This window comes from Rhinolophus sinicus, linkage group LG01 (genome assembly GCF_036562045.2).
Source record: "Rhinolophus sinicus isolate RSC01 linkage group LG01, ASM3656204v1, whole genome shotgun sequence".
Taxonomy (NCBI): Eukaryota; Metazoa; Chordata; class Mammalia; order Chiroptera; family Rhinolophidae; genus Rhinolophus; species Rhinolophus sinicus.
Genome location: NC_133751.1, coordinates 166,195,869 through 166,209,462, shown reverse-complemented (window position 1 = coordinate 166,209,462; position 13,594 = coordinate 166,195,869). Strand labels below are relative to the sequence as shown.

The 13,594-nt window shown below is 34.3% G+C and overlaps 1 protein-coding gene across 2 annotated transcripts in view; it reads right to left on the bottom strand.

Moving 5' to 3' along the window:
* Nucleotides 1-565: 565 nt before the first annotated feature.
* NUP35 (nucleoporin 35) overlaps nt 566-13,594 on the bottom strand; it is a 31,931-nt gene continuing 18,902 nt past the window's right edge. For both annotated transcript variants that reach the window (XM_019752843.2, XM_019752844.2), the window contains exons 5-9: nt 7,074-7,215; nt 4,093-4,162; nt 3,180-3,308; nt 2,215-2,379; nt 566-1,238 (exon numbers count right to left, since the gene is read on the bottom strand). In XM_019752843.2, coding sequence (XP_019608402.1) covers nt 1,161-1,238; nt 2,215-2,379; nt 3,180-3,308; nt 4,093-4,162; nt 7,074-7,215 — 584 coding nt within the window. In that variant the 3' untranslated portion in view covers nt 566-1,160. The remainder of the gene's footprint in view (nt 1,239-2,214; nt 2,380-3,179; nt 3,309-4,092; nt 4,163-7,073; nt 7,216-13,594) is intronic.

Here is a 13,594-nt window from a genome sequence, read left to right as displayed (position 1 = left end):
CTAATATGAAGTATTCTTGCTCAAAAAAATGAAATGAGAATCTAATTAATCCTCTCTAGGTCTAACTTCTAGGACATGGGATAAACGAGAAAACAATCAACCAAATTCATTCTATGGGACTCTACTGGAAACTCACATGGTTCCTTCAACAAGTCATGGTGTGTTGGACAGGGGGAAGGGAGGAGAAATTAATTTAGATTTCAAGACACTCCAAAGACAAAACAACCAAATAAACGTATACACTACGTCTTAATAGTGATTCAAATAAACCAAGCATAAATACATTTGAGACAACTGATAAATTTTTGAATGGACTGGATATTAGATATTAAGAAACCATTATTAATTCTGTTAGGTGTGATATTAACACTGTAATTACATAAGGAAATGTAACAAATGTAAACAAAATAAAAGGGGGAGAGAAGAAACAAGTATAACAAATATTTATGGTTTTTAAAGCTGGATTACAGGTATATGGAAGTTCATGACATATTTTCTCTATTTCAGCAACCACTTAGAACTTTTTGTAATAACAAAATAAATCACTCTTTCAAAAAACACTCAATACATATAATTGATAAAGTTTATTATCAAGAACTTATCAGGTTTTTAAAAAGATTGTTTTGCATAAGACTACTGGAAGATGACAACCATGATAGGAGATATATAAACAAGGATAATTAAAATATTAAATACTATCTAAATTAAAAGGCCATAATTCAAATTGTTAATTATAATCCTTGTGTCTTGTTAGAAGCAGCTGTACAAGTTACCCTTCATGAAATTCACCCTACCAACTGATGAAGACAACACAGCCTCACTGAAAACTCAATTATATGATTTACAGTAATCAATGCTGATGAGTTTTTTGTGCTTAAGCATGCACTACCACAGAAAGCATAAAATCCTAATTTCTGGGACTTTTTCTTTCTTTAAAACATATTTCAAGTTTTCTTTCTTTAAAACATATCTTTTAAAGTGTGAGCTATAAATATGCTGTCTCCTTAAAAGAAAACGGCTTCTAAAGGAAGTATGAGATAGGTATCTGATACTGTCAGGAGTGGTTATATAACTAACCCAAGGAAAACTGGCAGTATTCCGCTAACTATTTGAATGTAGCAGCCTCCTCCTTTGTAGTTGAGTTCTTAGCTGTCATTGTACTACCAGCCGAACATGTACTCCATTGCTTTGGATACAAGACTTTCATCTTTTTTTGGCGTTTGTCTGTCAGAAATGACCTAGTGAAAAAACACATAATTATTAGATTATGGGTTCTTCAGTGTCATAGTCAATTCTAGAGTTAATGGCTGATTTAAAAGAGCCAAACATTAAAATGCATTTGTAGAACAAAATTGTATATTTAAAGATTAAAATATGCCTTTAGTTAGAAAGAACATCCTTATGTAGTTAAAAAGGGTAAAATCTCATTCCTTTGGCAAGCAAATTACATCTACTCCTTAAATTAGGAAACTGAGAAAACAACACAAAAGCTACAAGAGATGAGGGCTTTAAAATATTGGTTAAAAAGAAATGAAAGGAGAAAAACACAGTTCTAGAATGACCTCCAAATTTCAGGGTAACTCAAAAGACTAAACTGTTACTACCTGCATGACTACAGCACAACTCTTAGTTACTGTTTCAGAACCCATGTCTATAGCTGGGCAAGTTCAGAAATCCTGCCTAATTAATTAGGGGACAATACCTGCATGATAGTCATTAATACTTTTACCGTTCTTCAATGAATATAATAAACTTTTCCTTTAAGCTTTTTTGAAATGAGAAGTTGTAAAATGAGGACTGGTCAATGTTTTCTTTTGATAACCAAAGGCTACCTCCACCTGAGGTTCTTCATTTATGATACCATCAGATTTAGTTGTCAACTTAGTAGGCTTTTTAATATTCCCTCATGCCGGAGACACTCACAAGAGAAACTTTTTATATATGCAAATATACCTTAAAAAAATAAACTCTCAAATGTTTTTAAAAATAGCAAATAATTTTTTTAAAAATTCAAGATAAGTTTCCAGTTGACCAAAATTCTAATTTTTAAAACAGGAAATTTAAGAATATAAAGTTTATAGGTTTCACCAAGGCTATCACTTCAGTAGGAAATATTTAATGGCGTACAAATACAAATCAATCCAATGAAAAAGTTAAACATGCCATGCACTTCAGCCTTGAAAGTACATCCTTTATATCCAATTCTTAAAATACCTGATAGTCACTAGTAGAAGCTTTGTATGCTGTAGCAAGAGGTCTCATGGTAGAAATCCTAGGAGTACTTCCAGGTTGGGTTGGTGTACCTAAGGTTTTGATTGGTGGTGTAAAGGCTAGAGATGAAGATGATAAAGCACACCTGTCACTGTTTTCCATAACACTCTAGAGAAATAAAGATATAACAACTTCTGTTTATAAACATAATACATATTACCCAATATTACATCCTACTTACAAAGAAAACGTGATTAAAAGACTTTATTTAATTTAATTAATTTTTAAAATAATTTTAGACTTGGTAAAATACATGCTTCTTAGCTAGCATGTGTGATCTAATGTGCAGCCAAAAATGTAACTTCAATCTCAAACATCTTCAAGCCAACTACAGATTCACAAGAGTAAGAATCTCCTAACAAACACTATGGAAAATCAGCCAGAAAGAAAAAGAATTCTTGGAGAAATCTGGGGAGAGGGAAAAATCAAAGTCCAGTACTATATAGTATCCAGTAACCCCAAATTCTCATCTAGCCTCTGCAAATATCTGGTACAGCACGTGAGCTCCAGCCATTTAAGGGAACCCTCATGTGAAATAATTCATTCTGAAATAGCATCATTCCTTTCAAGTACTTAAAAAAATCTGATGTTGTTTTGCACAAGAAAGACAACAGGTTAGAAGAGACCTAGAATCTAGGCCTCACTTTTAACAACTCTGGATAAGTTACTTAAGGCCTCTTGTACTCTTATCATTATATGTAAAATGAAAAGGATAGATGATTTCTAAATTTTAAAGTCTGTGACTAAACATCCTTTGCTTTCCACAAAAAGAGTATAACATCATCACATTTTACAAACTAAGAAAAAAAGGCATAGTGAAGCAAAGTGACGTAACCACCAATGTCAAAACTTAGACTTGTGCTCTTCATATACATTAAGCTATTTTCCTTATGTCAGCAATAACTTACTTTATCTATACATGGTTTGACACCAATCATGATGGACTCTCCAAAAATCCTCCCATCTTTGCTTAAGGCTTTCCGGGCCTGCAGTTTAGATTGATAACGAATATGCATCCAATTTCCTGTGTTAGACATCTGCAAAGAATAAAGTTGTCTCTTACAATATAAAATATATAAAATCTAAACTTGATGAATTACATTAGAAAATAAAAATATATGAAGATAAATCTGCTTCCACTTTTTATTTGATGCATGTAAAAAGCTAGATACTAGGATTCAACAAAAATCTCACTAAACAATTTCAATAGTCTCTATCTGACTTTCAATTCTCTAATATAAAGAATATGTAACAAATATTCTCTGCAAGTAAAGTAATTATCAAAAGACAATTGTTTCCAGTAAAAAGGTCTTATCAACATTTGTTATAAAATCTTTTAAAACTATATTCATTAACCTGATTTTTGTGTAGAAGTTAAATAAGTCAATCTCTAATAACAGAAAAAATGCTTTGTTATTTATTACTTGTGCAAAGTAAGATAATTTTCTTTAAAGCTCTCTATAAACTATAAAGCCTTAAGAACTCTGAATCTGGAACTTCTCCCTTTTTCTTTATGCGCAATAAAACAAGCTCAAATTGGAAAACAGTAGGATAAAATTATGCACAATCTTTTTTAAGAGACTGTAAACTAATTACAAAAAGGGGTGAGGGGAAGCCTGAAACTCTCATTCTTTCTTTCTTATTTTCTCTCTTTATCCCTTTTTGACAAATACTATGCAACTTCCAGACTCCAGTGGGCACATTCTATGAAAACTTTTTTAAAAAAGGAAATACAGACAAAATTCAGCAATAAAGTTTCTCTCAATTCATGGCTTATCTTTCCTCAGGCTAGACCTGGAATTGAAAAGAATTAAGCCTTACCACATGTTTTAAGATATTCCCATATTGTGCAAATTGTAATAATATATAGGAAGCAGATGCTTGAGGAAACCTGAAAAAAAAAGAGTTGCCCAGTCATCTTCCACAATAAATATGAATACAAATTACCATACTTACAAGTGTTTCAAGATAAATTCCTCCCAACTATCTAGAAAACTAGGAGATCCTTGATCATCCTGTTTTTCCCTATACCAGCTAAATCTATCATTCTCTATCACACAAAAGCAAATACATTAAAATTAGTTTTGAATCAGCCATTCTATTCCATCTCTAGATTCCACCCCTGAAATCTCTGAAATCCCACTCTCACTGTCATTATCACAGCCCTTAAAAAAAGAACGATGAAGTTGCTGTTCTGTATATAATTATTTTGCAAGGGTGTGTGTGTGGTGTGTGTGTGTGTGTCTGTGTGTGAAATATTTAGGTATACTACAATTATTAAAAGGGAAAGAATTTTAAATTATATAGTCATATCATTATACATTAAGCATCATCTGAAAAATTCATAAATTTAGCCCTAAAAAAAATCCAAGTCAGTACCAATGTCAATGGTAAAGAAACACTTAAAAGGATGGTTACCAGTATTTTAATAGCCGGGCCGGCCTGGTGGCTCAGGTGGTTGGAGTGCTGGGCTCCTAACGCCGAGGTCGCCGGCAGCCAGCGTGAGCAGCCAGCAGCCATCATGAGTGGCCAGCAGCCAGAATGAGCGGCCGTGAGCTGCCATGAGCTGCTGTGAGCTGGCGACCAACTGCCTCAGCCAGGGAGAGCGCAAGGCTCATAATACCAGCATGGGCCAGTGAGCTGTGTCCTACACAACTAGACTGAGAAACAACGGCTTGAACGGTGTTGGGGGGGGGGGAGTAGGCGGAAGAAAGGGGAAAAAATATATACATATATTTTAATAGCCATATATTCTGTATGGGAAAATTCTAAGTAACTTACTTTCTTCTTTATAAAGTTCTACATGGTTTGAATATTTTACAAGTCATTAATATTTATATAGTCCAATCAATAAACCCATTTTCAATTTGAAAATCTAGAGTTCCCTTAACCAGTAACTTCAGTTTAGAGCTTAGATTACAAGGCTTAAAAAAAAATCTAAGTCACAAAAATAAATGAGAAACTCTGCAAATTAAAATCTATGCGAGTAAAATATTCACTGCATTCAAGACTGGAATTTTATTTTATATTATATAAGCTTGAATATAAAATTTTTAACCCCAAAGAAAAACAACAAAAGAGGCAGGGTGCCTAACAAAGCAGAGCTAAAGAAAATATAAATGAAGGGGAGAAATAATGGTTACAAGTAAAGGACATACTCGAGAAATAAAACATAATTCTAAGACTCAGGACCACTTTGAATAGAAACATTCCAATATTCTCTAAAAGAATCACCCTAAAACAATGAATGGTGTCTCATAACGATGCTGAGTCAGCAGGAAAAGTTAAATTATCAAAGAAAGAACATATATAATGTATTTTAGATATACTTTCCTATAAATTATTGAAATATTGTATTCCTGAGAAGAAAATGTCTCAGTTCTTGCAATTAAATTCATTCAGAGGGTTACAAAAACATAAAACCAACAGAAAATAAATAGCTGGGAATGTGTATGTCTTAAATGAAGTAAAGGACTAGCAGAAGTACTTCAAGTAATTTAGTCAATTCCTAAGGAATCTTAAAAGTGACACCATTACTACTGAGCCTAAAAAACAGACGGGAACGGACATCCAAATTCAAAAACATACAGCCATTCATGAGAGGAAACAAAACATTTACACACACACACACACACACACACACACGCGCGCGCGCGCGTGCACGAGTAGCCAGACCAATTGCCACGGATAAAGGGCTGAGTGTGGGCTTTCTGCAAAACAAGAGAAAGTAATGATCCTACTTTTTACCTAAACACAATCAGTAACAAACACATAGAATCTGTCTGGAAGATTACACAAAAAATAGGTGGCAATTATTGCTTTAAAGGGGACAAAAACTGTAGCTGGGGGAAAAAGCGGGAAGGAAAACTTTCCACTGTATATTCTTTTGAATTTTTAACTTTTAAATACACTTGACTATATAAAGTCCCCTAACATTTATTGTTCTTCCTTCAAGGAGATCATTCTTATATTTTGATTCTTATATTTATGATACTTTTTTACTCCCAAACTAAATATACTTAGGTCCAATATCAGTATGACATATAACACTTTCAGAAACAAATCTTACATAGTACAATACAAATAAGAGCTTGAAAACTAAAAACACCTGAGTTTTTGCTGAAGCTTTACTAATAACTAGATGTAAACCTCTAAATAAATCTGTCTATACCTGTTTCCTCATCTGTAAAGATGCAGTATCTCTAAGATGCTTTCAAGTACTTTTTAGATCTAAAAATCTATTCAAAATACATGTAGGCCTGTCATGCACAATTTCTAGTAATAATTAATATTCTGCGACTAGGAGAAAATATACATATATTAGTGACATAGTACACATACACAAATGAAATTCAATTTGTTAGTTCCAAACTGGTTAAGTCTACTATAAGCAGAGGAACAGTCACTAACTAGAAAGAGAAAAAGGAGCTTCCTAAGTCTAAAGGGGCGACTGTTTCAATATCCAGCAAATATTCTGAAGAGAAAAGAATCTGAGAAAAGGCAGACAGACAGATGATGAAAAAACTACAAACAAATATTTAACACTAGTTAATAATATGCATGTTGAAGTGTCAGAGTGATCTGTACTGATGTCTGCAATTTACTCTGAATTATACCAACAACAAAAAAGATGAATGGAAGATATAATGAATGTAGCAAATATTACATGTGGAACCTAGGTGGTAGGTATATGGCTGTTTGCTGTGCAATTCTTTTAATTTTGTGTATGTTTGATAATATTCATTATAAAATGCTGAGGAGGGTTATTTTCTTTTTAATGGTAAATGATCCAGAAACCTTACCCGAACACAGTCACCCATGTATCATCGAGGTGATCTTCAGAAGTCAGAGAATCTCCTTGAGTATAAAAAGGATCCAGCTGGGCAGGAGATAACGTTGTCTTTCGTGGTTGACCAATGTTTGCTGGACTAAACATACTTTGTCCTATATTAGTATATTTAGTAAGTTAGTTACCAATATAAACATCTTGGTTAATTTTTAATAGAAACTTTTAGTTTTAAATGAAAAAGTATTAAAAGTTGGCAATTGCATAAATAGCTTAAAATACACAACTGTAATCAAATGATAGACTACCATACAATTTGAGAAGTCATTGATAATTGAGCATAACTAATGATTTTGCAAATGTTTTATTAATTTCCAGTTAAGCTACACCAGAAGGATCTCCAGTCCACCTCAAAGACTTCTGTTGGATTAATCTTCCAAACCTACCACTTTCATAATGGCACCTCCGCCTTAAAAATATCCAGTAACTGCTCATTACCCACAGAACAAAATCCAAATGCCCTGGCCCCCACAATATAGTTCTACCCTTCTTTTTCTAGTCGGCCACTAAACGGTCTCTACCCTAACTCCTAAGATGTGAATGCAGTTTTATTTTTTTCAGCTCATTTCTATCTTAAGTGTCTGATTCTGTCCTTTCTTTTCTTAACCTTCAATAACCTTCAATACCCTTCAATAATGAGTATTTCTTCATGTCCAACATGCCAAGCTAAATGCTTTACATGTTCAATTATCTCGGAGGCACTGTCTTATCGAGACCACACACTTCTGAGCAGCAGAGAAATTTTTCTTTGGTCTTTGTAGTAGTACCAATGATTTACTCATAAAGAAATATTTTTCAGCACTTAAATATTCACATCATTCTAAGTATCTAAGATACAGTAGTGAACAAGTTAGACTAAAAAAAAAAAAACCGAAAGTCCCTATCTCTAGTGGGGTTTAAATTCTAGTGAAAGACAAATAAGTAAATACCTAGTATGTAAGGAAACCGAAAACCCTACAGAAAAACAATGAAGCAGAGAAGGGAGATAAGGAATATGTATATATGTGAAAGGGTTTAATAAAAACAATTTCACTGAAGTGCCACTAAAACAAAAACCTGAAGGAGATGGGAGGTAAGCCATGACAATACCTGAAGATGTGAATATCAGGTAGAGAAAAAAGCAAGTACAAAGGCCCTGAGAAAGGACATGCCTGATGTTTGATGAACAGCAGGAAGGCCAGTATTTGTCCAGTGAGGAGGGAGTTTTGAGGTCAGGACAAGTATATGAGCACAGAGGTACCAAGATGTCAGACCATGAAAAAACTTTGCAAGCCACTGTAAAGACTGGCTTTTACCTGAAATGAGTTGGAAAGCCAATGGTAACTTGTGAGCAAGGACGAGGTAACAGCACTGAAATTTTGAAATGATAATGAACAGTAGCATTTTACTGAGTACTTATAACACCATTCTTTACAGGTATAATTTTATTTAATTCTAACAACCTTACACGGTAGATCCTATTAGTAGCTCCATTTAGCAAATTAGGAAACAGGGTGATGTTAAATAACACCCAGAGAGGAAGTTGAAATTGCTCTTAGTCAGTAATCTAGTTAACACCTGTAATCACTACAGTAGCAGTTGTACATGTCTGGCCTATAGATCCTGGGCTCCCCAAGAACCTCGCATGGGCTAAGCCAAGTCAAAATTATTTTCTTAATCGTTTAAGGTTTCATTTGCCTTTTTCACTCTCACTCACTCATGAGGGTACACTGGACTTTTCCAGAGGCTATTTGATGTGATCCAATCAGTTCAGGTTGAATACAGAAGCAGATATGAGAATTCAGCTGTATGTTAAGCCAGACAGTAAGATTTGAAAACCATAAAACAATGTCATTCTTCTCATGAAAATCTTTTCTTGTAGAAAAGTTAGTTTTTACTTTAAAGAGTTACTTACGGTTACAGGAAACTATTCTAAATGAAATTACTACATACTTTAAAATGTCCTCAATTTTAATTTCTAATGCAATAAGTATCAATAGCTGTACTCCCAAAGCTTTCAGGTCTTCAATTTTTAAGAACAGCTGTTCTATAGGACCTTGCCCATGATTCACACTCCATCTTTACTAATTTTCTGAAGGCTCTCTGCTCAACATATTCTAACTATAATACCTGCTGTCTTGTCGTTTTTTTCTGAGTTCCCAACTGAGTTGAAAATCACCCTAAGTCGTTCCAAAGTGTTTATAGTCAAATGGATTTGTTAAAGTATACTCTTAAGAAATAAAACAATATATGCTACAGGGTGGGGGGGAAGGTACTGTGGTAAAAGTTTTATGAAAGGCCATATTTTATATTGCCCTGATGGGAGACTTACAATGCACATAAAAAACTCTCAAAGGTTTTCCAATAAAGAAATATTTGTAACTACATTCAACTCAAAATTTCCTATAGTCTACTTAACCACATTTTATCCTCAATAAAACACATATTTTGGTAAATAATGATCTTGTGTCAAGTACCTCCTATATGCCTTATAAATAAATGCATGACTAACACAAGAATTTACAGAGACCAAGGCTATTAGGAAATGAATAATAAAGCTACTATTCAAATCCAAAGCTGAGATGCAGAAAGGGTTAGAACTGAGTTTTAATTTTCTGTTAATAAATACAGAATGATTTCCTCAGAGCAAAAGAAAAAGTTGTTCTCTTAACAAACACATGACTCACAGTAATACATCATTAACATAACAAAAAATGGACTGGAGAGTCCGGTTACTCTCAAGATAAAATTCTAACACTTGAAAGGTCAAAGAAAACTAAAAACAAAAAAACTAAACCACCCTCAATAACTTATTTTCAGAGATTATTACTTTTTTCCTAGATCCTCATGTTCTAACTGCTGCTGAATTACCGAAAAATAATGCAAATGTCTTTAATATATAAGGGAGGGGAAGGCAGCACAACATCTTGCTTTTTGGAAGGCAACATGTAATTGTGTTAGGAGTCCAGACTGGGTAGGATTGGATGGCAGACAGCAACGCTAGCCCTGGGCCAATTATTCACCTTGGTAAAGAGAATCATGTAGTGAGAAGGGTGATATGCTTTGTAGTCAGTTCACATAGCAGTTCTACTACGGTCATAACTAAAGCAAGTTATTGAGCCTCACTTCCCAAATATTACAACAAAAATAAAAGCATTAATGACGACTGTCAGCATATATTGAGTACTTATACAGCAGTCCCCCTTATCGATAACTCAAGGGATACGTTCCAAGAGCCGCACAGTGGATGCCTAAAATCATGGCTAGCACTGAGCCTTGGACATACTACAGCCATGTACCACACGATGTTTCAGCCAACAACAAGCTTGCATATATGACGGTGATGCCATAAGATGATAATGGAGCTCCAAAATTCCTACTGCCTAGTGATGTCACAGCTGTCATACAACGTAGCGCAACACATTAGAACTTAAGTGACTGTGGTGGTGCTGGTGTGCAATGGTTGTAAAGTTTACAGCAGTGAACAGTAATGTCCTGGGCCTTCACGTTCACTCCCCACTCACTCACTGACTCACCCAGACATGTCCCCATGCTACAAGCTCCATTCATGGTAAGTGCCCTACACAAGTGTACCATTTTTTTTTATCTTTTATAACATATTTTTACTGTATCTTTTCTATGTTTAGTTATGTTTAGATAGACAAACACCACTGTGTTACAACTGCCTACAGTGTTTAGTACAGTAACATGCTGTACTGGTTTGTAGTCTTGGAGCAAGAGGCCATATCATATACCCTAGGTGTGTAGTGGGATATACCATCTAGGTTTCTATTCTACGATGTTTGCACAACAAAATCACCTAACATACTTCTCAGAATGTATCCCTGTTGTTAAGCAATACATGACTATATACAGAGGATGCCAAAAACATTTTAAGAAAGGAAAACTGTATTAAAATTGTTATACTCAATATACACTGATAACAAAACATGAATACAAGTCACGTTTGACTTCTACAATTACAAGAGTAGCTCAGTGGTTATCATTAATGTTCAGACACTTCTGATTACGGCAAATTACTACTTGAGCAACACTGACCAAAGTGTCCACTTGTATACATTTTTTTGGCACCCCTAGTATCTGTTCCTATAGATACATACCTATGATAAAGTTCAATTTATAAATTAGGAACAGTAACAGATCAACAACAACTAATAATGGTAGAACAATTATAACAATATATTGTAATAAAAGTTATATGAATGTCATCTCTCTCAAAATATCTTTTTGTACTGTACTCATCCTTCCGTTTAAAAAGTACTTTACGGCTTCTGTTTGATATACCTGAATTGCCACCATCACTAGCCTTGCTCTTATGGGCCATTATTAAGTAAAATAAGAGTTACTTGAACACAAGTACTGTGGTACCATGACAGTCAGTCTGATAACCCAGAAGGCTACTAAGTGACTAACAAGTAGCATATACAGCATGGATACACTGGACAAAGGGATGATTCACACCCGAAAGCAATGCAGTGCAATGGCTGAGATTTCATCATACTACTCAAAACAACATGCAATTTAAAACACATGAATTAGTTCTAGAATTTTCCATTTAGTATTTTTGGACCATGTATATTTGGACTGTAGGTAACCGAAACTGCAGAAAGCAAAACAGAGAATAAGGGGAGACTACAGTATTCATACTTAATCCTAAATGCAATTCTATGAAGAAATAACTGCCATATCCATTTTACATATGAGGAACACAAAGCACAAATGTATATAAAATGCCTATCCAACACAGTTGAAGATTAACTGAGAGAGCATGTTTAAAAGGTTCAATAAATGTTAGTTTCCTTTTTACGAAGCCAGCATTACCCTGATACAAAAGCCAGATAAGGAAACTACAAGAAGAGGAAGCTACAGACCAACATTCCTGATAAATACAGATGCAAAAAGTCTTTCAACAATACATTAAGATGATCACATATGATGACCAAGCAGCATTTATCCTTGGAATGCAAGAATGGTTCAACATACTCAATTCAATAAATGTGACACATTTACAGACTGGAAGATAAAAATCACATGATCATCTCGATAGACAAAGAAAAAGCATTTGACAAAATATAACATCCTTTCACGACAAAAGTGCTCAACAAATTGGGTACAGAAGGAATATACCTCAACATAATAAAAGCCATATACAACAAGCCCACATATAACATCATACTCAATGGAGAAAGGGTTGAAAGCTTTTCCTCTAAGATCAGAAAAAAGAAAATGGTGTCCACTTAACACTCCTATTGCTCCTAACCAAACCAATCATACAAGAAAAGGAAATAAAAGGCATCCAAATTGGAAAGAAGTGTACTTACCTTTGTTTGTACATGACATGATCTTGTATACAGAAAATCCTAATATACTAACAATGAAGTATCTTAAAAAGAAATAAAGAAAAAAATCCTATTTACAATATCATCAAAAATAATAAAATGGGTGACCGGTTAGCTCAGTTAGTTAGAGCGTGGTGCTGATAACACCAAGGTTGCCGGTTCGATCCCCGCATGAGCCACTGTGAGCCATGTCCTCCTTAAAACAAACAAACAAACAAAACAATAAAACAAATTTAACCAAGGTGGTGAAAGATTTGTACACTGAAACCACAAGACTCGGATGAAAGAAACTGAAGACACGAGCAAATGGAAAGATACCATGTGTTCATGGATCAGAAGAATTAATACTAAAATGTCCACACTTCTTAAAGCCATCTACAAGACCATTAAGATGAAAAAACAACCTCTGGAATGAAAGAAAATAGTTGCAAACCATACACGATAGGGGTTAATATCCAAAATATGTAAGGAATTCATACAATCATAAAGAAAACAAACAATCTGGTTAAAAAAAATGGACAGAGGAACTGAATAGCCATTTTTTCCAGAAAAGATATACAAATGGCCAACAGGTACAAAAAAGGTGCTCAACATCACTAATCATCAGGGAAATGCAAATTATAACCACAATGATATATCACCTCACACCTTTTAGAATGGTTATCATCAGAAAGACAGCGTTGGTGAGGATTTGGAAAAAAAAGAATCCTGTGCACTGCGGGTGGGAATAGCAATTTGTTCAGCCACTGCAGAAAACAATATGGCGGTTGCTCAAAAAATTAAAAATAGAACTACCACCATGATCCAGCAATCCCAGTTCTGGGTATATATCCAAAGAAAATGAAAACAGGATCTCAAGAGATATCAGCATTCCCATGTTCATTACAGCATTATTCATTACAACCAAGATACGGAAACAATCTAAGTGTCCATCAATAAATGAATGTATAAAGATGATGTGGCAGCTATCTACAATGGATATTATTCAGCCTTGAGAACGAATGAAATATTGTCATTTCCAACAATTATGGATGGACCTTGAGGGCAGGATGTTCATGATGTTAAGTGAATAGTCAGAGAAAGACAATTACTGTAAGATATCACTTATATGTGAAATATAAAAAAAGCCAAACTCATA